General features: G+C 40.1%; 1 protein-coding gene and 2 pseudogenes across 1 annotated transcript; 2 read left to right on the top strand and 1 right to left on the bottom strand.

Moving 5' to 3' along the window:
- Nucleotides 1-595: 595 nt before the first annotated feature.
- LOC121810620 lies at nucleotides 596-16346 on the top strand (annotated as a pseudogene).
- Nucleotides 16347-16573: 227 nt separating this feature from the next.
- Nucleotides 16574-19737, bottom strand: LOC121742087 (annotated as a pseudogene).
- Nucleotides 19738-24016: 4279 nt separating this feature from the next.
- LOC121810619 (zinc finger BED domain-containing protein RICESLEEPER 2-like) lies at nucleotides 24017-25417 on the top strand. Its single transcript, XM_042211380.1, has 3 exons — nucleotides 24017-24233; nucleotides 24497-25263; nucleotides 25361-25417. Exons 1-3 carry the CDS (start codon nucleotides 24017-24019, stop codon nucleotides 25415-25417), a joined length of 1041 nt encoding a protein of 346 aa, XP_042067314.1.
- Nucleotides 25418-25746: the final 329 nt, after the last annotated feature.

Genomic DNA, 25746 nt, shown 5'->3' with positions numbered 1-25746 from the left:
TTGTTTGAGAGGGAAGTGGTACAGTTTCGAAATTCAAATATTGCTTTATGGGAAGGCAAACAGTTGCTTACATCATGCCTGCAACCGCCTGCACAACCGTACGCACCCTTACCCATTTTTACTTCTTTCGTCCCTTACGCTTTATTTTTTTAAAACAAACAAATACTCTCTCACAGAAATCCCCAAATCATTTCTCTCGCGATACCCAGCCCTCACTAACCCTAACCCGTAATTTCTTTCAAAGTCTTTGAGAAATTTTCAGATTCAGGCCATGGAGAATACATCAAATGCGGGAAACCCCACCGGATCTGCCGATTCCAACGCGGCGACGTTCATGGCAGAGTTGATGCAGAAGTTTGGCAGGCCGGAAGAGGCGATGAAAGCCTTCGCCCTGTTCACGTCAATGATGGGGAAGGCCACACCTGCCGCATCGACGTCCATCACAACCACCACACCAACACCACCTCAAATTTCAGAGGATGCGATTTCACATCCGGCTACCGTACATACAGTAGCCGAACCGTCTACTGGCGAACCTGGGAAAGAAGCCGCGGTAGGCGACAAGCAGGAATAAGGGGCAGATCTGGTTGTGGAGATGGAGCAGATGACGTCTGTGGAGGGGGAAACCCCTGTTATCTCTGAGGTTGGTGTTGTCGAGGGGGAAACCCCTGTTATTTCTGCTGATGTTGATGTAGGTGAGGGGGGAACCCCTGATTTTTCTATTGCTGGTGTCGTAGAGGGGGAAACCCCTGTGGTGGTTGAAGGAGTCAAAAAGGGGGCAACCCCAGTGGATGATGTTGAGGGGGAAACCCCTGTTGGTGATTTGGAGGGGGCGACCCTGTTATTTCGGAGGAAGTTGTTGGGGGGAACCCCGGAAAAATTAGCGGGCGGTGAAGCCCTAATCTCTGATACGATGGTTGCTGAGGGGGAAACCCCTATCTACATTGAGGGGGCAACCCTATTTTGTCTGAGGAGGGAGAGACCCTCATTACTACTGAAGCTTTGGAGCCCCTTGACCAAGTAACTTTACTTTTAGTTTTTTCTCTTTCTTTCGTTTTATGTTTATATATTTGTTGTTTGTGTTTGTGTTTTCTTTTTCCCAGCATGTCGTATTCTGTATATATTTGCTTGTGATTATGTCTTCTCTCACTTAGCCCAATTTTTGGTCTAAGTGTGAGAAGTTTGTGTTTTTTCTGGCATGTTTTGGTTGTTCTTCTGTTGTGCCTTCTCCCACTTAGCCCGTTGCTCGGTCTAAGTGTGAGAAGTTTGTTTGCTTTTTCAGGATTGTTGTTCCTGAAGTTTTTTTTATGTTTTGTTGAGTTTTGTTTGTACTTCCCTGTTTCCCCCCTTCACTGGGATTGCTTGGGGACAAGCTTGAGTGAAGTGGGAGGGGGAGAGAGTCGTACAGTTGTGTTCTTATGTGATTAGGTGTCTTTAGATTTAGGTTTAGTTTCTTTATGTGTGTCGCATGAGTTAGTGAATATAATAAGGCAAGATCCCCTTAGTGAGAGCAATTGAAGATAGGATGCATATCAACTTTGAGGCTTTTTTCCTTAATAAGCTGAATTCAGTTTGAATGAAGTAAGGACGATAGATGATGCCTTAGATGACCTAGTGGTGAAGCCCCACCATAAATGTGAGTTATAAGCCTATACATTGTGAGCTAACTTGTATAAAAGGGGCCACCACTTGATGCTTAGAGAGAAGAGTGATAAAAAAGGGGGTTCTGGAGGTATAAGATGGACGAAGTCCAGGAAATGGAGGTATAAGCTGGACGAAGTCCAGGAAAATGGAGGTATAAGCTGGACGAAGTTCAGGAAATGGAGGTATAAGCTGGACGAAGTCCAGAGGAGGAATAAAATAAACAGAATTATAAGAAGGGGAAAAATATAAAAAGGGGGAATAGAAAAAGGAGAAAAATTACCTAAGGGCAGGAAGCAACAGTAACCTGACCCAGGAAGTTAAAAAAAAATGAGAGTTATAAGAAGGAGAAACTCTCATAACCCGAAGCATCAGTGGTGTAACATTGACTTAAGAGTGATTCGATCCTAACATCCCTGGTGAGGAATGAGTGATCGAGTGAATCTAACCAATGGAAAATCAATAGGCTATCTTAACGAACTGACAGACCGATTAGGTAGAAGAAGGAAAAGGGAGGATTTGGAGATTGTAGACAAATCAGATAGGCCTTAAGCTTGTGGGGACGGCTGCTTAAAAGTTGAAGCTAGTTCATGCCTTTGTGTTTTCTCTGTGTTTTCTTTAAGAGTTGTTTACTCTTTTTGAGTCTGTTAGTGTTTCTAGGTCTAGGAGTTTTGTTTTGTTTGTGTCTATAGAGTCAGTCAAGGATGACCATGCATTGAAATTCGCCTTATTTCTAAATTTTTTTTATTTTCATACTTGAGGACAAGTATGGATTAAGTGTGAGCAGTTTGATAAGGCTAATTTCATGCATTGGTTAAGGGGTTAAATTCACACGTTTGTGGGGTCTAACACATGTTTTAAGCCAGGTATGTAGAAGGTTTTCGCCAGATCCAGGAAAAGAGAAGGACATTTGCATGGTCCAAGGAACTGACGGATAAGTGAGCAATGTGAAGAAAAATTGCAAGACGGAGGAAATCAAGATGTTGAAGGGTAGAATGGAGATTTCTACGAAGACTTCTAGAAGATTATGTCCGCACCTATATAAGGGAGAAAGCATGCAATATGGAGGATAGGCTGGGTGGAGACCTCATTAACAGATCGTAGCTCATAGCTCACTACACACTTGGGTATTCATGAGGGAATCGTAGGGTAGTTCTGGGTTATAGTTGCTAGACAGTAGTTGGGTAACACCGTCCTCAAGGAGGGCGAAGATACAATTTAAACACTTTCATTTTTAGTTTCCTGTCATGGATTTCGCCGAATTTCGCCGTTCGAAGTTCGGCCCTGTTTGCGGTTGAATTGCTTTTGGTTATTAAATTTCTGTTTTCTGTAATTTCTCTGCTTATGTCGATTTCGAATATGGATGTTTATGTTAGGGTTTTGTATACTAGAAATCACCTTTCGAGTGATTGCATACTGTAAACTAGGGGTGTCGAAACGGGTACCCGCGGGTACCCGTACCCGGAGAACCGGGTACTCGAACCCGTTTGTAGCCAAAATCTTTGTCCCGTTACCCGACCCTCACAGAGACGGATACCCACCTTGTCGGGTACGGGATACCCGTACCCGACAGGCGGGTACCCGTACCCGACCCGTTTAAAATATATTCATCACGTTGACTTTATATCTGAATATGGTCACACAATCTGAATAATAGGTATATTTTACTCAGCCAGTTATTTGGCCGGCTCCGGAAGCTACAATCCTTCTCGGCGCAACATATCTGAATAATATTCATTCACACAACAAACAACAAAAATTCCACCAGCCTTACTATAGATTAAATATGACAATAATATTATCCTAATGATTTCTCTGTAGAGGGTTATAATATGGTCACACAAGATTCTTACGATATTTTCAATTACATAATAATAAAAATCATTCAGATTCAAATTCGCCCAAACACTTACCCTACCTCATTCAAAACTGAAATTCAAAGTTAGCACCAACAACCTCTCACTAATAATATTACCCAATCAATCAATATATACAGAACACGGAGGTTCATAACACATATTATAGTTTCCCATGATATATTCTTATATTAACATAATAGTATCAATTGCTGACAACCAACTCACCATGCACTAGCTTGATAAAAAATTAATTTACCAGAGTAGACAATTTAGGGTAATGGACAAAAAGACTTCAGAGTTAATCCTAAAACGTGTATTAATTAAAATTACGGTAATGGACAAAAGACTTAAACGGATATTAATTAAAAAAATTATTACAATATTTATATTTAAACGGGTATATAAGCGGGTATCGGGTATACCCGTTCGGGTATCGGGTATACCCGATACCTGCAAAAACCTGAAACTCAATACCCGTACCCGAACCCGGTCCCGCTTATGTCGGGTAGCGGGTACCCGAAACCCAGCGGGTACCCAATACCCGGCGGGTAACGGGTCGGGTGTGCGGGTACCCAATACCCGCTACCCATTTCGACACCCCTATGTAAAACTCTAATGGTTATTTTCCAATAAATGCAATAGATTATTTTTGTCATAATGTTGTTATGTTTTACATTTAATGGTTGTTTATTGCATATTTAAATGTATAAGCAAACGTAACAAAGTCTAAGTCTTTGTTTTAGTAGACCGGTTGTGGGCGTCGTCCAATTTAAGGTAACACGGTCAGTTCTAAACAGAGAAAAATAAGAATTTCACAACCTAGATAGGGCTAGACTACCTATCGCGAAAGGTTGCAATGTCAGTCCGATTATTTCTAAGTCTTATTGAAATAAGATGACGTTGGTGTGGTATAGCACTGAATGGATCTAACAGTAAGACGAGTCTTTATGCTATCTACTGAAAGACGAGGTCTTGATAATTAATTTCTTAATCAATGTACGTTAGCATTGAGCACACGACATTGAGTATCCACTACTTTGACTTACCAAAGGTGTGGATTTTTCGTAACCCAACGATCCAGGTATATTGGGTAGTGGTGATCATTATCTAGCGGTGCTAGGATTGCTATTATGTTGAAACGTGCGTGGGGAGAGTCTCGTTTGATAACATCCACAAGAGGAGCTCGAAACGAGGTTTTATTATTCGGAACCTAGCTAGTTGGAGTTTGATTACTCTATGAATAATAAATAAGAGTTTCTTGCTAAGTCCACTCTTGAAATTCAAAATATGTTAATTAATTAAGTCTATAGCAGACATTAATTAATTAATTGATGTTTCTATCTTAAGCGCGGGAAATAAATCATATGCAATTAAAGGAAACCCGGAATACTTGTAATTTCGGATTTGGAAGGCAGTGCAATATTACTTCTGTAGTGGCTGCTCGTAATATTCCAATATAAGCTTATATTTGTGGGTTCAATTTAATTAGTAAAAAGCTAATTAGGTGAGGCCTGTTCCAAATTCTTCCTTAGATCCCTGACTGGGCCCAATATGTGACTTATATAAATAGGAGAATAAAGGAGACATAAAATACACTTTTCAATATACAAAATTTTCGTCCCCCTCTAGAAAGAGAGAGCTCGAAATTTGTGCTCCCTCCGTGAGCAGTTTCTGTCTTCCATTATTCGAGTCATAGTACGTTGGTGAGATTTGCCCACACAAATATCAGCGTATAGTCCGGGACACCAGTCAGAAGATCCGAGGTCTTGTATTGAAGATCTTCACGTGGAGACGGAGCAAGCCATCATCGATTCTTGATTGAATCTACGAGGTAAATTGGCTAATTCCGTAGTAAGCATGCTTTAGGGATTTTATGTGCTAAAGCATGTTTTTAATTCAAGTTATGAGCATGATACATGTGATAATTACGCGAATAGAATTTGTCTAAATAATCTGCTAAATAGATCAAGTTTATATGATCGGTAAATAACGCACTCTTCCGCTGCCAACCCCTTCAGTTTATTATTCTGAGTTTGTTGTGATTGCTGAGTTGGATGTTTGAACTTCGTATTGGTTGCTGAGTTTGGGTGAAATCGTTGGAATCTGGTGTTGATCGGAGTAGATCTTGTTGAATTAGGAACTATGGAGCTGATTTTGGTTGTTGTTGGATTCAGACTGCTTGGATCCGGAGTGGATTGAGCATCCGACGTTGGATCTGAAATAGAGTGATCGAGATTTATGCCTAGTTTTCGTGCTTTCATTTCATTCTGTCTAGTATTTGTAGATCTGTTTTATTTCCGGTTGTTTGCAAGTTTCCAACGTCCGAATTTCTATATTGTGTTTGAATCTAGATATGTGTTCTGTTTTCTTCATGTTCGAGTTTGATTCAGCTCCTAAGATACATGCCGTTTTTAGTTAAATGCTTTGTTAGTTAGTTGCAGCTTTAATTTCCTACGTTCTGTTTCTGGAATATGGTCCCCACTGTTTACCTGCTTTCTGTTTAGAGATATTAGGAAGTCGTTTGCTCGGTCTAGTAAGCTAGTTAGTTATTTTGGTGCCATAAGGTTGTTCGATGTCAGCATGATGTTTATAGTTTCCTAGGTCTAGAGGTTAATTTCGTGCCTAAGTCTAGTGGTAGTTAAACCTCAACCCAAATTTGCGTGGCAGCAGCCGTTTTCTAAACCAAAGTTCCTTCAATGCTCTCCTACGTATCCATCTTCGTTGGATCGACCCCTACTTCTTTATACTAGTCTATAGTATAACGGGTTGAGGGATCTTTGAACGCGAGAAGTGTGTGTCCAACGACTGAGCCTTATATATTCTCTTGAGTTCCTAGACCAAGTGATCTAGTGTATTCATTGGATTTAGTGGCTCGACCTAGAACAATAGAACACGAACATATGTCTATCAGCTTCTGCGCGCTTCAGTTATTAATTTTGTTACAGATTGAATTGGATATGTTTTCCTTCAAAAATTGGATTTGTGGTTCGATTCATATTATTTTTAATTTAAAATAATCTTCGGTGGCGTATTTTTATATAGGAGTATTAATCCTTTCTGCGAACGCGCGCGAATTTGAATTTATTTCGCCCTCTTTTTAACAGTAACCAGAAATCTGATCGAAGAGAGAGTTGATGAGTAGAAAAGCTCCGAACGCAGCAACAAATCGAATGGTGAAAGGCACCTCGATCAAGTCTCGCTTAATCCCTGCCGCTTCCAGAACCTTCTCGATTCCGAAGCAGCTCCATGCCTCTCGATTTCGATCCCGAAAAAGATTTCATCCTTAGCCAGGATTTCTTCTGGTTTTTATCCTCTTCCATCCCTATCTGCTCTTCCTCTCTAGCTCTCTTCTTGATTCAATTTTATTTTCTTCTTTGCAGTACCCCTTGATGGAGTACGTACTAAACAAGCCCAACAGCAGTAAAGCCCATCAGCCTAAAGCCCAAGAAAGAGTATCAGTTCGGCATGACTAAAGAGTATCAGTCCGGCATGACTAAAGAGTTCAGTTCGGCACAACCAAAGAGTTCGGCCCCAGCCTACAGCTCGGTAAAAGCCAACCAATCAAACTCTGCTCTCAGGTCGGCATCAAGCTCTACTCTCAGATCGGCAAAAGCTGCTCGGCAATAATTCAGCAGTTCGGTCTCAGTATTCGACCGAACTAGGAGACAGTGGACTCATGCAGGATTTCCACCTCCACTACACCCACGATCTATTTAGTGGTGTCAAGCAGTCATTAACTCATGCAGGATAGTGGACCCATGCAAGATCGCCACGATCTCCACGACATCCACTACCTAGTAAATGGCTGCATGCCACGATCTAGGTTCAAGGTATAAATAGAACCTAGATCAGATAGATAGGGTTAAGTTCGGTTAGACTCTCTCGCTTTCTAGAGATCAAATACAAAATAGCAAGTCTGTATTGTAAGCTGTAAGAAAACAGATCAAGCAATACAACTCTGCCCTCATTTCTTCCCGTGGACGTAGATTTACCTCAGTAAATCGAACCACGTAAAATCTCTGTGTCGTGATCTGCATCTTCCTGCATTCATCACCATCAAAAATTCGCCGATTCATCACTGGCGCCGTCTGTGGGAAACAGAGAACCAAATTTGTGATAAAGCGAGTTTTTGATCCTCTTCTACCAAAAAAATGCATACCAGAGCGGTCAAGATCGGCTTCGCAGGAACGCCTCTACTCCGGGAAAAGACCATTCAGCTCCTCAAGGAGTACAAAGATGTCTTTGCATGGTCTCCGTTGGACATGACCGGAGTGCCCCCCGAGGTAATCACTCATCGGTTAAATATTGATCCTTCAATCCGGCCAGTAAAACAGAAGCAAAGACTCTTTGCGGCAGAAAGAAGCCAAGTCATCCATGACGAAGTCCGCCAATTACTAAAAGCGGATGTACTATTCGAGGTGAAATATCCTTCTTGGGTGGCCAATCCTGTGATGATCAAGAAAAAAGGAGGAGGATGGCGGATGTGCATAGATTTTACCGATCTAAACAAGCACTGTCCTAAAGATTGCTATCCCCTTCCGAATATAGATAAAAAAGTAGAAGCTTTGATCGGCTTCGAAATTTTCTGTTTTCTTGATTTATACAAAGGATATCACCAAGTGTTGATGGATGAGAGTGACGCTCCGAAAACAGCTTTCATTACCGATTTCGGCGTTTTCGCTTATAAAAAGATGCCATTCGGTTTAAAGAATGCCGGAGCCACTTATCAAAGGATGGTAGACAAGCTTTTTCGGCACCTAATCGGAAAACAGGTTGAAGTGTATGTCGACGACATAGTTGTCAAAAGCAAAAGCACTTCGGAGTACGAAGACAACCTCAAATCCACTCTCAACGTGCTCCGAAAAGCCAACCTCAAACTCAACCCCCAAAAATGTACCTTTTTGGTAGATTCAGGAAAGTTTCTGGGTTGTTTGGTTTCAAAGGACGGACTCAAGGCAAACCCCTCAAAAGTCCAAGTCATTCAGAACATGGCAATGCCGAAGTCCATACATGACGTGCAAAGGCTAACCGGATGTCTAGCCGCACTGAATCGATTCCTTTCCCAAGCAGCCGAAAAGCAACTGCCGTTCTTCAAGGTGTTGAAAAAGGCACCAAAGTTCGAGTGGGGAGCCGAGCAGAAAAAGGCCTTTGACGAGCTCAAAAGTTATCTAGCCGAGCTTCCTATTCTCTCTGCTCCAAACGAAGCCGAAGTAATATTCTTATACTTAGCGGCATCGGATCAAACCATCAGCGCGGTGCTTGTACGAGAAGAAGGCCTAAAGCAGTTTCCCATCTACTTTACAAGCCGAGCATTACGAGGTCCAGAAACAAGGTATCAACCTCTGGAAAAAATTGCTCTGGCGTTAGTAAATGCAGCAAGGAGACTGCGGCCATACTTCTATGCTCACAAGGTATGCGTCTTAACCGATCTGCCTCTTCGGCAAGTTTTGACCAAGCCAGAAGCATCAGGCAGAATCGCCAAATGGGCCATAGAGCTGGGAGAACACTCAATCGAGTACCTACCTCGGAAAGCCATCAAGGGACAAGCCTTGGCAGATTTTCTTGCAGAGGCCAAGTTCGATCAAGCAATTCCTGTTATTGCCGAACAGAAGAATTCTGCCAATGCCGAACTAGCACAGCCCTTGGAATCCGAAGTAGAGCCGCCGGACTGCTGGAGCGGATTCGTAGATGGAGCTTCAAACAAGATGGGAAGTGGAGCTGGTATTTTACTTGTCGCTCCCGACGGACACGAGGTAACCTACTCACTTCGGTTCCTATTCCCCACTACTAATAATGAAGCCGAGTATGAAGCCCTCCTGGCCGGACTCCAGTTAGCGCAAAGTCTGCTCATCAAATCTCTCAAAATCCATTGTGATTCACAAGTCATAGTGAATCACATGTTGGGTACAAGTGAAGCTCGTGACGAGAGAATGAAGAAGTATTTGGACAAAGCGCAAAGCATCAGCCGAAGTTTCTCCTATTTTCGGATAATCCGCATTCCCAGAGCGGAAAATAGCCGAGCAGATACCTTAAGTAAGTTGGCCTCAGATCCGAGCTCAAAGGCGGAAGAATTAATGCATCGAAGCATTGATGAAGCCGAGGTACGTTCAGTATCCAGCTCGCCGAACTGGATGACGCCAATCTTGCAGTATCTGGATCAAGGACAATTGCCCGAGGATAAGAGAGAAGCTCGGAAGATCACGTGCCGAGCACTTCGGTACGAACTTCATGAAGGAGTCCTCTTTAGAAAGTCTTACCTCCAGCCGTTATTGCGGTGCGTAGGACCAGAAGAGACGGACTACATCCTCAGAGAAGTTCATGAAGGATCGTGCGGCAGCCACATCGGAGCTAGAGCTTTAGCAAAAAAAGTTCTAAGATGGGGATATTATTGGCCAACCTTGGTACAAGAAGCAGTGCAGCTCGTCAAGACCTGCCCGAAGTGCCAAATCCATGCAAATATCCCAAAGATGCCGCAGACCGATCTATCCACTATGCAGAGCCCTTGGCCTTTCATGCAATGGGGCATAGACATAGTGGGACCACTTCCTCAAGCTCCTCGGCAAATGAAATTCCTTATCGTTGCCGTGGACTACTTCACGAAGTGGGTGGAAGCTGAACCATTAGCTGCGATAACGAGCTCAAAGGCATTGGACTTCGTCTGGAAGAACATAGTGTGCCGATTTGGCATACCCCACATCCTCATCTCGGATAACGGGACTCAGTTCACCGACAAGACGTTCAAGAATTGGTGCCAAGAGCTGAATATTCAACAGCGGTTCACTTCGGTCTCTCATCCACAAGCAAACGGACAAACGGAGGTAACAAATCGTATCCTGGTGAAAGGGTTAAAAGCTCGGTTAGAACAAGCCAAAGGACAATGGGTAGAAAATCTCCCTCAAGTCCTATGGTCCTACCGAACTACACCCACAACCTCCAACGGTGAAACTCCGTACAGTCTGGTGTACGGCACTGAAGCCGTAATTCCGGTGGAGATCGGCGTACCCAGTCTTCGAACTCTAAATTTCTCCTCAGAAATGAATGACGACGGACTGAGAGCCGAGCTAGATCTTGCCGAAGAAAGAAGAGAATTGGCATGCATAAAAGCAGCCAAGTACAAGGAGCAAGTAGCCCGGTATTACAACCAAAGGGTGAAGAAGCTGCAATTTCAAGTGGGAGATCTCGTCTTGAGAAACAACGAAGTAAGCCGAGCAGAAAAGCTGGGCAAGCTCGAACCCACATGGGAAGGTCCGTATCGGGTGTCAGAAGTTCTCGGCAAAGGGTCTTACAAATTGGCCCACATGTCAGGAGAACAGGTACCCCGAACATGGCACATTTCCAACCTCAAAAAGTTCCATTTGTAAGAGACAGTCCGGTCAGTCAGTCTTGCGTCCTGTTCAGTCAATGTGCTTTGTTTGGTTTACTTGGTCTTTATTTGTCTCTGTGCGTTTTGTCTGTGTGTTTTGTCTGTCTCTGTGCGTGTCGTCTCTTACAAATGTTACTGAGGTATCTTGTTCTTCGAAGGCTGATCCCCTTCTTAGAACATATACAAGCCAACGATTGTGAGTCAAAGCTTCTGCAGAAGATACAAGACCACAATTCAGCTTAAACAAGCAGTTCGTCTGAAACGAGCTGCAACAAGCCAACGATTGTGAGTCCAAGCTTCTAAAGAGGATACAAGACCACAATTCGGCTTAAAAATCAAGCACTTCGTCTGAAACGAACTGCAACAAAAGTCCGATTCTCGCGATAAAACTTGCCTGAATTAGGACAAGGGAAAGTCCGATCCACGCGATAAAACTCGCCGAATTAGGACAAGGGAAAGTCCGATCCCCAAATTAGGACAACGGAAAGTCCGATCCGAGCGATAAAACTCGCCAAATTAGGACCAAAGACGAGTCCGGTCAAAGATGTTTATTTCATCAGCCCAAAGACGAGTCCGGTCAAAGATGTTTATTTCATCAGCCCAAAGACGAGTCCGGTCAAAGATGTTTATTTCATCAGACCAAAGACGAGTCCGGTCAAAGAAGAGTTCACTTCATAAGACCGAGGACAAACATCAACTTACCCCGTACCTTTATCCAGAATGCCGAAGTGATTCACTTCGCTTTCCGGGGGGGGGTAGTGATGGAGTACGTACTAAACAAGCCCAACAGCAGTAAAGCCCATCAGCCTAAAGCCCAAGAAAGAGTATCAGTTCGGCATGACTAAAGAGTATCAGTCCGGCATGACTAAAGAGTTCAGTTCGGCACAACCAAAGAGTTCGGCCCCAGCCTACAGCTCGGTAAAAGCCAACCAATCAAACTCTGCTCTCAGGTCGGCATCAAGCTCTACTCTCAGATCGGCAAAAGCTGCTCGGCAATAATTCAGCAGTTCGGTCTCAGTATTCGACCGAACTAGGAGACAGTGGACTCATGCAGGATTTCCACCTCCACTACACCCACGATCTATTTAGTGGTGTCAAGCAGTCATTAACTCATGCAGGATAGTGGACCCATGCAAGATCGCCACGATCTCCACGACATCCACTACCTAGTAAATGGCTGCATGCCACGATCTAGGTTCAAGGTATAAATAGAACCTAGATCAGATAGATAGGGTTAGGTTCTGTTAGACTCTCTCGCTTTCTAGAGATCAAATACAAAATAGCAAGTCTGTATTGTAAGCTGTAAGAAAACAGATCAAGCAATACAACTCTGCCCTCATTTCTTCCCGTGGACGTAGATTTACCTCAGTAAATCGAACCACGTAAAATCTCTGTGTCGTGATCTGCATCTTCCTGCATTCATCACCATCAAAAATTCGCCGATTCATCACCCCTGATTATATTACTCCTGCGTGGATCGGAGCAAGGTATAATTTTGTCAATTTGTTGGTTTCGAGTTTTAAGGTGCTAATATCGTAGTGTCGTGTCGTGTTGTGTTGAAGGAAACTATTGAATGCCCCAAATCGCCGGAGAAAAGTTAAGACTGTTAGGAGCAAGCGCCTGAAACTCGGTTAGTGCTCTAATCTCTGATGTTGGCATTGAAGAAATGTTGCACCTTTTACTATGTTTGATGATTTATGTACACAAAGGCAAATGAAAGAAATAATTTTTGGCATTTCCTCCCAATTAGGGCTTTTTTCTGATTCAAAATCCCCAATATCACGGGTTAATTCTTTTTTAGTTCTAGGTTGTTTTTTACATTCCATAAGTGTACTGGGCTTTTTTTAAATTCCGGCTTTGGAGGAGACGCATGACCCACATGCGTCGCACGTTAATGAAACGCATGACCGTGATGCGTTTTAGTGTAAGACGCATGACCTTAATGCGTCTTTCAAATTTTTTTATTTTAATTGAACGACGCGTGACGCACATACGTCTTAGGGTAAAACGCATGACACACATGCGTCTTCTCTGGAATCCTCCAAAAACATTGTCTTCGTCTTCGAAAGGGCTTCGCGTGAGTATCTTGCACGCCCCCATCGGAGTCCGGATGAGAGAGTTATGGCCATTATACGAAAGTCGTGCATTGAAGCGCGGATGACTCCAAAAGACATGTCCTCGTCATTGATCGATGAATGTCCTTGGTGGGGTAGATCAAATGATGCGAAATTATTCGTAACAAGCATTAAATAAGAAATTATTCGTAACACAAAAAAGACATTCTCATTTAATGCTTGTTACGAATAATCTCGCATAATTTGATCAATCCCACCAAGGACATTCATCGACCAATGACGAGGACATGTCTTTTGGAGTCATCTGCACTTCAATGCGCGACTTTCATATAATGGTCATAACTCTTTCATCCGGACTCCGATGGGGCGTGCAAAATACTCACGTGAAGCCCTTTCGAAGACGAAGACAATGTTTTTGGAGGATTCCAGAGAAGACACATGCGTTTTACCCTAAGACTTATGTCCGTCATGCGTCGTTCAATTAAAATAAAAAAATTGAAAGACGCATTAAGGTCATGCGTCTTACACTAAAACGCATCACGGTCATGCGTTTCATTAACGCGCAACGCATGTGGGTCATGCGTCTCTCCCAAAGCCGAAATTTAAAAAAGCCCAGTACACTTATGGAACGTAAAAAACGCCCTAGAACTAAAAAAGAATTAACCCCGAACTTTCGTATAATGGCCATAACACTCTCATCCGGATTCCGATGGGGGCGCAAAAGATACTCACGTGAAGCCCTTTCGAAGACGAAGACAATGTTTTTGGAGGATTCCAGAGAAGTCACATGTGTGTCATGCGTTTTACCCTAAGACGCATGTGTCGTTCAATTAAAATAAAATAAAAACTGAAAGACGCATTAAGGTCATGCGTCTTACACTAAAACGCATCACGGTCATGCGTTTTATTAACGGGCGACGCATGTGGGTCATGCGTCTCTCCCAAAGTCGGAATTTAAAAAAAGCCCAGTACACTTATGGAATGTAAAAAACACCCTAGAACTAAAAAAGAATAAACCTCCAATATCGCAATGCTTGTTTAGTTCAAAGATTCGATAGGGCTATTATCTCATTGCCTGCTGCGGTAGTGGTTTTAGGTAACAACTCAACCTAGAAACTAAATGGTGTTTGTCTGATGTCTGATTTTTTCTCTTTTGTCCTTTTGTTGAATGACATGAGAGCTCAATTATGTGCTATATTTTTCTGATGCTTGATGTACACTGCTGACTGCTATTCCAGATGTTGATCTCAAAACATTTTTCGGATCAACTGATATTGGTCATCAACCATGTGAAGATCTTGGAAATGATACTTCGAGGACTGATGCAATTGAGACAGGAACACCGGTTGAGTTACAAAATAGCCGTGGTGGTTATGTTTCAATCTGTAGTGGCTTTACGGTGCAGAGTTATGCCTCCTCCATGCGTAAACAATCCATATGTCAAGAATGCTTCGGACTTTTATGCTGATCCTTTTAGCAATCAAAGATCCAAATGTGCAGATGCAGACATTGTTATTCAGTAGCCTTTCTTTTTGAAATTTAAGTGAAGCATCTTGTTGTATTTTATTATTGGGAATGAGGGACATTTTATACCATGGTGATGCAACCTTTTTTCTTAGAAAGCTAACTGATTTATTTTCCAAGTTTAAACTAGTCGTTCTGTAACATTTTGTATGTATTGCCTCCAGGTTATTATTCTGCTGGTATTGGTGGTGATGGCCTTTCACGCTATCGGACAGATTTCCATGAAATTGAGGTTAGGAGATCAACATAGCCTTGCTCTCTCGTCTCCATTGATTCTGAATTTCTTATTCATTTCTAACTGAAATTATTATTATTAGAAAATTGGCAGTGGAAACTTCAATAATGTTTTCAAAGTGCTGAAGAGGATCGAAGGTTGCATGTATGCTGTGAAACTTAGCATGAAACAGTTACATGAGGAAACAGAAAGGTGCAATATTAATAGTTCATCTACCTGGGTTAAGGATACTTTTTTGTTCACCATACTTATTATTATACCTTTTTTTTGCAGGCAGAATGCTTTGATGAAAGTTCAAGCTTTGGCAGCCTTAGGTTTGCTGCACAAAATGTTTTCCTAAATATCTGCAAAAGCAGAGATTCTCAAACTAATATATGAATCATATTTCTTTCAGGGTAACATGAGAATGCAGTTACCTACTACTGTTCTTGGTTCGAGAACGAGCATCTCTACATCCAGTTGGAGTTGTGTGATCACAGCCTTTCTGTCAATACATTATCCAGATCATTGACAGGTAGAAGCTTTAGATGTCATGTATCAGGTGAATAATTTTATTTCTCTAAGGTGTTTCCAAAGCCTCCTCATTTGCTTCTTTTGTGCGATGGATAAGTGATTTGAAGGTTCTGATGAATGTGTGTCATGGATATTCATGAATCTTAAGCTATGAATTTATTTGTGGAGATTTGTGATCATAAAGTTGTTTACATTTTGCAGATTGCAAAAGCATTGCAGTTTATTCACAGCAGAGGCATAGCTCACTTAGATGTAAAGCCAGATAATATTTATGTAAAAGAGGGAGTTTATAAACTTGGTGATTTTGGTTGTGCAACTATGATTGATAAAAGCTTGCCAGTTGAAGAGGGCGATGCACGCTATATGCCCCAAGAAATTCTGAACGATAACTATGATAATCTAGACAAAGTTGATATATTCTCCTTAGGAGCTTCCATGTATGCCCTTACCTGAATCAGGCCTCATTTTCTCCATCTCAGGGAAGGAAGGCTACCTCTTCTTCCAAGCCACTCAATACAGTTCCAGAATTTAATCAAGGTATATCAACTCTCTTGATGATTAGCAGCTTATATGTAATGCTACTGTGCCTCAACCGTGCAACCACAGTTTTATACCAAGTTGTTTCATTGCACATTTTCTGGCTTAATCTTCAGACGATGATGGATGCTAATCCTGCTCGGAGACCATCTTTTAGAGAAGTAGTTCAAAATCAAATATTTGGGAGGCTTTTAAAGATCAGAAAAAGCATCTGAATTGAATGCATCCAATCAGTTCTATTGTATATTTTGGCGATGATAGCGGGAAATAAACACGAAAAAGGACTTGAAAGAATGAAAATGAAATGAGCCACATAATTGACTCCATTTTCGAGCACCAGATTTTCCAATGTGACGGTGCATGGCTTATGGAGGAATATATAGATAGATGAAGAAGCTCATTATATGCTTCTTTTACTAATCTTGTTCAGTGTGAATTGGTTCAACTCCCTCTCTTCGTATTACAAGTTTACAACTAGGGCATCCATGTGTTCTCCAGACAGACACAGTGTGTCACTGTCTAGGGCATGGATGCTCCCGTGCCCTTCTATTTTTGGTGGAAGCCATTTAGGAGGAAGGCGACGGATGCATCAGTTGCTTTCTGGCGTTTTTTTCATTCGTTTCTTTTTGTTGAGTTGGGCCATGTAATGCTCACTCAACGATTTATTTTGTTGTTCCAGTCATTTATATATTTACAATTGTAGTAGAAAATAATGTGATATCCCTTATTTCTTAGCTTTGTTTTTTTGGGTAAACGACGTCCAAATTGAAGTGTTTCGATTGGAATATGCCTCACGATGAAGTGAAAAAAATCTGCTCGAAAACGATTTGAAAGACTCGTCCACGGGATGGGAACTTGTTTGCAATCAACTAGAATTTGATTTGGAAAGTATATGATGTGATGAAATTACTACTTTGTATCATTTTCAGTACTACTGTATGATGATTTAAATCTGGTATATACAACAAATTATTGAATTTGCATCATCATATTATTTGGTGTTGCTGATTGTTGACTCTCCATTTCCAGGGAACTCCCACTTCACCACTTCACCATCCCACGAAGAGCTAACCAACACCGGGTAGGTCGGGTGCCAACTACAATCCCTCACCGTAGATCCATGGTGTTGCAACTTGGCCACTTGCGCGCCACTCACCTGTCCACATTCAACAAGCGCGATTGCAATCTTGGATTAATTTTCTATGTTATGCAGCTCAACCGTATATCACAATAGTAAGATGGAATCGAATAAATAGAATACGTACCAAATCATAAATGTAGATGCAGGAATCGTGTGATCCCGTGTAGATGTACTTCTGCCCCGTGCTGCCAAGAACACACCAAGCGCGTTAGCCAATGTTAAAATGAACAAAGCATATGGATTAGGCAGGCGTTTGTTGAGAGTTTACCTGTATTGTGGCGAGAAATAACAACGGATGAGTGTGCGCAGGACTGAATGGCCTTTATACGTAGCTACAGATTGATCGTGTGGATGCTTGAAATCTTTTGGTCGTTGAGGGTAGTTCATCCATCTGTAATCCCATTCGTAGTTCCTGTATCCTCGATAGCTGAAACAACAAACATACAAGAAAAAGACAGAGAAGAGAAGCTCACCATCCCAAACAAGAATTGAAAGATGGTAGCAAATCTAACCACTAAAACAGACTCCCCTTGGGAGACATTTTTCGTAGATCCCACAGTTTGATAGATTGATCTTTGCTGTTGGATATCAAATAACGGCCATCTCTGCGGCTATGAGTGAAGGTAATCCCCTCGAGATGGCCCATTAGCACCCCAGCTGGCTTGCCGCTTCCTGCAAAGCAACGTCTGTCCCAGACCTAGAACAAAATCGATGGCTCCTTTACTCAAAACAAATGTGGGAGCAAATAAAGCTTCATTACTTAGTTTCTGTGGTAAAACCTCTCATAAGGTTGGCAAGCTCGTTAGGAATTACCTTGCAGAAGCTGTCGTCGCTGCCAGAACAGATGAGATGGCCACTCTCGTCAACGAAACATACACTGTTGACATCAGACTGCAAGCATGGCAAAAGCATCAACATCAACAAGTAATAAGAAAAAGAAGAAAGATAATTGTTAATCTCACAGGAAAAACAAATTCCAATAGCCATTAGAGTAAAAATGAATTCAGAGGGAAAGTACGAACCGTGTGGGCAGATATTCAAAGAGAGACTTTTTTCATGTTGAGGTCACAAACGTGTATATGTCCATTGCTGCATCCAGCCACAACATCTTGGCCAGCAGTTGAGAATTGCAGAGAAAAGATTCCGAAAGAGTATCCCCCATCATCCCGAGAAGAGAGATCCAAACCGTCGTGGACTTCCTGCACGATACAGAAGCCACAGCAAGCAACATATCACTACAAAAATCCACCTCAAAGCAAACAGAAGTCGTTTCCAAACCCATCGGGGGGGAGAAAAGAAATGGATAGGTCCCAGCCTGTTCGATAACTAAAAACTTGACATGCGAGAAAATAGTGTTTCTTACGGTGATGTTAGCAAGAGATTCAGACATAGAAGATCCAGCATCAACAATCTGGATGACGGGTGACATGCTAGCGTAGACCTGCAAAAAAAAGTTCCAATCCGGAACACAACAAGATTAAGACCAACAATTCAGAGATTATCATTTATGAACGTTATAAACATCAAACCAATAATCATCGTTGTAACATGGAGAACTCACAAGGCATCGTCGATCAGGAGAAAGGGAAGTATCAGTGATGGTCCACCTTAGGCTTCTGGCCAAAATGTTCTTCCGAACTTTCCACTCCCTTTCAACATCATAGATTCTAATCTGACTACCCTGTTCGACAAAAAACCATACGAAGATCTTCGATCAAGAAATAAGACAAGCATCATACGTAACATAACACGTATAATCCAGTCAATTGAGACCAGTTCTTATCTTATATCACAAGTTTAAAACAACTCTGAGATACACTACAAACTCGCCTCATGCATTTCGAAAGTGGTGACAATACCTGAAAAGCAGCGATAAGCAGGGAACCGTCAGCGGAAAACTGAGACACATAAGCCCTTGTAGACATCTGGTCTACAATCCAAGGACCATTAACCGGAAGATATCTACTTAAAACGTGGCGACAATCTGGTAACGAGAACCTTCCTCTTCCCGAGAGATTAGCTTCTCGACCTGCCAACATCTTCAAAGTCGATACAGGACACTCACGTTTCCCGGGTGAAACGCAGCTGAAATGCTCATTTGGCCTCGACTGAAGCTTCGTTAGCTGAGCTATATCTTGATCGAAAGAATCACGCTTTCGACTAGGCCAATAACTGCCGCCACCATCATCACTTGAGCCATCAGAAAGCTCATTTTCAATCTCCAATTTACTAAATCTATAGCTTATGGTGCTATCAGTATCTGTATCTTCGGGTACAGACAACATTGTACCTACCACAATTGATTCTTCTTAATTCTTCTTGTTATGGCAATTGAATTCTAATAATCATAACACAGAATAAACACCCCTATAGTGCAAGATGAATAAACATGTCAAAAGTAATCATGACCATATAAAAATGTAATCTTTCCTTATATTAGCGAGATATGAAACAATATACAACTTGCAGTCATTGAATAAGTACATATATAATCATGGAAACTTACAACTTTGATTTCTTACAGTTGCCTCAGCAAGAACTGCCCAGAATTAAAACATCCCAGAAAATCAAGAATTGCCCATTTCACGAAATATAAGAAAATTTGTGTACAATCTCAAACAGAAAATGAAACAATAAACCCTAAAGAAATTGAAACAGAAGCACCCACAAATTATAAACTGCAGCTAGAAAAGAAGAAGAAATATTTGACTTTTTAGAAAATTAGAGTCACTGCATCACTCCCATTTAATACTCCACGCTGATAATTACACAAGTTTTAATACTGCTCCAAGTTTCGGGGGACGAAGAAAAATAATCAAATAAATCTCTCAAACCTTATCCTTTGTCGTTTCCAAGAAAAACAACAATTATAATAGTACTACTTTCTCCTTCCAATAAGAATTTTGTATTTTTTATTGAGCACGATTTTAATGCATAACTGATAAAATAAATGAGAGATAAAAAAATAATTAAATCATTATTAGTGGAAAATGAGTTTTACATAAAAAAAATTTCCAAAATTAGAAAGTGCATCTTATGGGGCTAACTAGAATGCATACTCTTGCTAGTCTTTCTATGTTGTATCTCTATAAGTATTCTGAATCCCTTGAACCACCAAAGGATTCTAACTTAAAGTGCATCAACCAGACTTACTTGACTTTCAAGCTATTTAACAAGCAAGTTATTAAAATCTCTGTCGTCACTTGAGTTAGACAAAAATCAGTTTGAACAATAATTAAGTACTTTCTTGGCCTTATGTCTAAGTGCCATAAATACTTTATCATTCATTGTTTAAGAAGTTAAACTGTTGTTTGAAACTCAATCTTGTTGCATTTATATTGTTTAGATACCACGATGTATAATTTATTTTTCTATGGTACTATGATAGATATTCGAATCACATTTCTTAATAATGCACGCATTATAAAATGACATCGAACATCGTTTAATCATAAACAAGTTTAGAAACTGAAACTGAATTCTTTCTAAACTAAACTGTACCAATAAAACAAAATCATACACATCAAACAAAACAATAAACTGAGCATAATAAATAGCTCACACTGCAACAACTGCCCAACTTGATCTAGATCTCTCTTTTAGAAGTTGCATTTTTATCTAAGTCATTGTCCTTCTTAGAAGAGGTCAATCCGACTTACAATGTATCTTCTCTTTGCTTTTCACCTAATTTTCTTGTCTTTCTTGCTTTCAGCAGACATTGATGACAATTCAACTCTTCTGTCTTTCCATTGCTAGTCTTCTGTTCGATTGGAACAAGACATATAAAAGATGCAGCCTTAATGAATTGGTCATCTATCATGTTATATTCCTCCAATAGTAATTAAGTGAATATAATGCTGAAGATTTCCAACTTTTCAGTAACAACCTTCATATAATCACTTCCTATTACATTTGATGATGAATTGAGTGTAGAACCTATTTGAGTAACTGAATCAGAAGATTCCTCTAAACATTCTAACTCTTGTGTATATTCCAATAAAATCTGGACATCGTCCTTATTGGACATTCCTCTTTCATCAATATAAACCAAGACGTGTCTTACTACTTAAAATAAAGTAGTTTGGCCTTCTATCTCAAAGAACTTGTCAAGTATATGCATGAAATGCCTTCTTGAACTTTCTTTATAGAATTTTGTCAATGAAATGGAGGACATGAATTGGTGAATACAAACTTTAAGTTTTCAGCAATGAGAACTAGGGATGTAAATTTAGCCCGAACCCGATGGGCTAGCCCGAATAGACCGGTAAATTTACAAGGTTAGGACCAAAAATCTATAAATCGATAGGAAATCGGGCTAGCCCGATCGATCTGGCGGGCTGCCGGGCCAGCCCATCGGGCTATGCATAAAAACCCTAAAAATTAAATGTGTGAGTTTTAAATTTTAATGATCTTCTGACTCTACCACTTCCGGTTGATGACTCTTCTACTTCCAATTGATTAGTATTTAAATCACGGTTTCTATTGTTTCACTTTCACACATTATTCAGTATTCACTATTCCCTTCCACTCTTCACCGTCGAATTCACAACTTGGTGGCTCAATTTGTTACTCTTTAGCAGGTGCTTTCTCTCTCTTCCCCTCTCTTTCTCTATTTGTTATGCGTGTAGGTCAGTAGGTGTATCATTCAACATGTGTACCAGTGTCTGCATTGTTTAAAATTAAAAAATTACTTTTTGTGCTATGTTGTCAACATCGTGTGTGTAATATGTCACTAAGAATAAGATGTACTATCAATTTATTTACATAATATAATGTGTATATGGATAATGGATGTATATGTAATCTGTGTATGTAATATATATGTATTTGGTTTTTAGTTACTGCAAATGAGAATCTTGAGATGGCTTATATAGTAAATACATTATGATTCATTAATTTATGTGTATGTGTATATAATATGGGAGTATTTTAGATTTTTTAGCTATCGCCAACTGGAGAACAAAATTAATATGGGAATCATGAGATGGTTTATATACATTATTTGTTTAGGTATTATTTCAGCTTTATGCTATTTAGACATAAAAGGAATTTAAATAGTCAACAAACCCTAACCTTTTTTTGTTTAATATAGGTCAGTAGTTACTTTATATTTTGGACATTTTAGTTAATGTATAGTTATTAATTACGTTATAGTTTTGTGCTAAATATATGTGGTGAATTGATTCTATATTATTACTTGATTAGTGATTAATTTATGCTAATTATATTTTTATGTTGCAGATTTATAATTGCTAAGGATGGAAGATTCTTCTCCAACAATTAATACGAAGACTCCAAATAGTTCCAACTCCAAGAAGAAACAAAAAACTTCTGAAGTTTGGAATAACTTTACGGTTGAAGAACCCGACAAAAATGGGAAAAATGTCAAGTGCAATCATTGTCTTCAAAGATGGAAATATGAAGGTACGAAAAATGGAACATCCACTTTTAGTCGTCATATGTTGGTTTGTGATAAGTCGTATTCTAGGCCTAGGTTACGGGTCAGTATGATGTGCATAATTGAATTATATCTGCAAAACTAGTTGCTTAAGCGTGCAGGGTAAGCGTTCTAGCCAGTAGGCAGAGTTTCAGACACTTCAAGTGAAAAGGGCGTCAAGACGATTACGTACTGACCAGTATACATGCAAAAATGGCTCGAGATGGAGAAGGAGGATAGCTGGGACTGCTCAATCACAATTAAGGGCAAAGAAGTCATCTCATTGCAAGGTCTTACCCTAAAAATCAAGGGTAAGCCTCCCTATAAAAGGAAGCCACTTGGAGAGAGAATCATCATCAACCAATTCATCTTCATCACTCTTAGGTAGAATTCTCTCGGAGTTCAGTCCTTCAGCCCAGTCCAGAATCTCGTTCCTCGCCATTGCCATGGTCACTTGAAGATTTAGATGTTCCCGGAGTTCCAAACCTTCCTTCCAGCCAGCCAGATCTTAGTTTAGAAGTTTCATCGCCCGGAGTGGCAAAACAATCTTTTATTCGCTTTCGTAGTTTAATTTACTTGCTTTCCTTACGTTGGATCTTTGTTTGCTTTTGGATATCTTCTGTTTTTAAAGTACTTGTGGAAGATCCGAACGTGTTTATGATATGAAGTTGATTTCCGTTTCAGTTATGGTGTTGATTTCTTTTCCTTCTTATTCCGCCTAGTTAGCTTAGATCTAAGGTTCCTTGGTGTTTAAGTGCTGAAACTTTCCTTTCTTTGTTTCCGTCAAAATTCCTTTAGTTGAACGTGGAACTATTGATCGTGAGTGAATCGCTGCATGTGAAGTCTTGTTTGAGTTCGTTTTCGTTTTCCTGCTGACCAGTACGCGGAGTTGCATTTTCTGTGTTTTGATTTCAGATTTGGTGTTCTTATTTGTAGATCTGTGTTCGTGAATCGATAAACTGTGTTTCCGTGTTGAATCTGGAATTATCTTCTGATTTTAGTTTGTGTTGTTGAAGAAGATGATGTCCATGTCTAATGTTGGGGACCACTTTGCTTTTTAGATGCTTTTTGCTTTTGTCCTTTACTTTTAGTTAAAACCTGCAGATCTGTCAGCCTAGTCACCATGACTACCACTACCCTCTGAATATTCTGTCTAGCCCAAAATAGAATCTCGTACCTTCCAAATATTTTCTGTTATAAAATGTCCCCCTATTTCCACGTACACAGCTGTACCCCTACACTTCTTCCCTCATTCTAGTCAGTAGGAAATTACCTCTAAGTTCTTGCCTAGGTAGAGACTCAACCCGAGCGTGGTAGCTAACCAAACCATCCAGAATATCACCACAATAGTTTTAACGCACCATCTCTGTGGGATTCGACCCTTACCACCACTATACTGATCAGTAGAAGTGGGTTGAGGAATTTTTGAAACCAGGGTCTAGGCTTAGTTAGGATCTCTATCCTGACCAGTAGGATATATCCTTGCTTGAACGACACCTAAGCGCCCTGAACACCCCGTTTCAGTTTGTAAGAAGAAACCGAATTTCGGTGATTTGAGTGCTATGGTTCTCAATCACGATGGGAAGTTAAGGGTTAAGGATAATGTAATAGATCCAAAAACATGTCGGGATTGGATGATTAAGGTATCAGTTACACATAATCTTCCCTTGAAGTGGGTTAAATATAGCGCAATGGGAGGTTTTTTGAAGTATTTGAACCCGGACATAAGATTTATCTCTAGAAATACTCATGCCTCGGATGTGATGAAAATGTATGAATGTGAAAAAGAAAAATTAAAGATAAGATTGAATAGTGTTCCTGGAATGTTGTGCTTGACTAGTGATCTTTGGACTGCTTGTACTAATTCAGGATACATTTGTTTGACTGCACATTTTGTGGATGAAGAATGTAAACTAAATAGCAAAATACTTGCATTTTGTTCTATGCCTCCTCCACATTCCGCACTTGAATTAGCTCAAAAAATTTCTGATATCTGGATTAGAAGATAGATAGGAAAATCTTTTCTTTGACTTTGGATAACGCTGCGGCTAATAATGCCATGGTGAAATTATTGAAAACACGACTTCAGTTTCAAAACTCATTATTGTGCAATGGGGAATATTTTCATGTGAGATGTTGTGCATATATTTTGAATCTTATTGTACAAGAAGGGTTGAAAGTAGCTAGTGATGCTTTAGATAAAGTTAGAGCGAGTATCAAATATGTTAAAGCATCAGAAGCTAGAATGATCAAGTTTATGGAATGTGCAAGAAAAGTTGATATTGAATTTACTACTTCATTGTGCTTGGATGTGCCTACACGTTGGAATTCCACATATTTGATGCTTGCTAGTGGAATTAAATATCAAAGGGCTTTCTCTATGCTTGAATGTGATGATTTAGCTTATAAGCATTGTCCGACAGAAGACGAGTGGGAAAGAGGAAAAGCGATGTGTGAATTCTTGGAGCCATTTTATGATATTACTACTTTAATTTCTGGTTCATCCTATCCTACTTCCAACTTGTACTTTATGGAAGTGTGGAATATTGCGCATTTGTTGGAGAAGAATTCTAGAAGTCGTGATGAAGTGGTAAAGTCTATGTGTCTTAAGATGCAATCAAAGTTTGAGAAATATTGGGAAGAGTATAGTGATATTCTTTCCATGGGGGCCATGTTTGATTCAAGGATGAAGCTGAAACTTGTGGAGTATTGTTACTCAACACTTGATCCTCTTTCAAGTGAGGACAAAATCAATAGGTTGAAGACGAAATTGTATATTCTATACGATGAGTATAAGAAAAAAGGTGATGATGCATCTTTGTCTAAAGTTTCTCAACCTAGTGGAAGTTGTAATTCAGAAGTTGGAGAATCTAAATTCATGGAAGGAGTAAGAAGACAAGAAGTGGGAAAATTGAAAATGAATCCTAATGTGTTTGCTGTAAGTATTTTTTTATAATATTTGTTTAATTTATATTTATATTTATATTAATTTCATTTAGTATCATTTTACTTACATTTTGATAATATTGTTATAGGCATATAGGAGTTACAGAGGTGCAACTTCGGAAGCAAAGTCAGCATTGGATGTATAATTGGAAGACATGACGATGGATAAAAATACTAAACTTGATTTGCTTAAGTATTGGAAAGATCATTCATCCAATTGCGCAGAACTTGCTAGGATGGCGTGTGATGTGCTTAGTATTCCTATAACAAAGGTAGCATCTGAATCTTCCTTTAGCGTTGGAGCACATATCCTAAACAAATATAGAAATAGACTTCTTTATGAAAAAGTCCAAGCTCTTATTTGCACACATAATTGGTTGCATGGATATTCTAATGGTAAGATTTTACTGTTGTTATAAAATTAAAAAAATCAAACTATATTTTATTTTAATATTGTAATTCTTTTAGTAGAAGA

The sequence above is a fragment of the Salvia splendens genome, chromosome 7 (assembly GCF_004379255.2).
Source record: "Salvia splendens isolate huo1 chromosome 7, SspV2, whole genome shotgun sequence".
NCBI classification, from domain to species: domain Eukaryota; kingdom Viridiplantae; phylum Streptophyta; class Magnoliopsida; order Lamiales; family Lamiaceae; genus Salvia; species Salvia splendens.
Note: the sequence above shows the minus strand (reverse complement) of the source record. Positions and strands in the feature narration are given on the sequence as shown.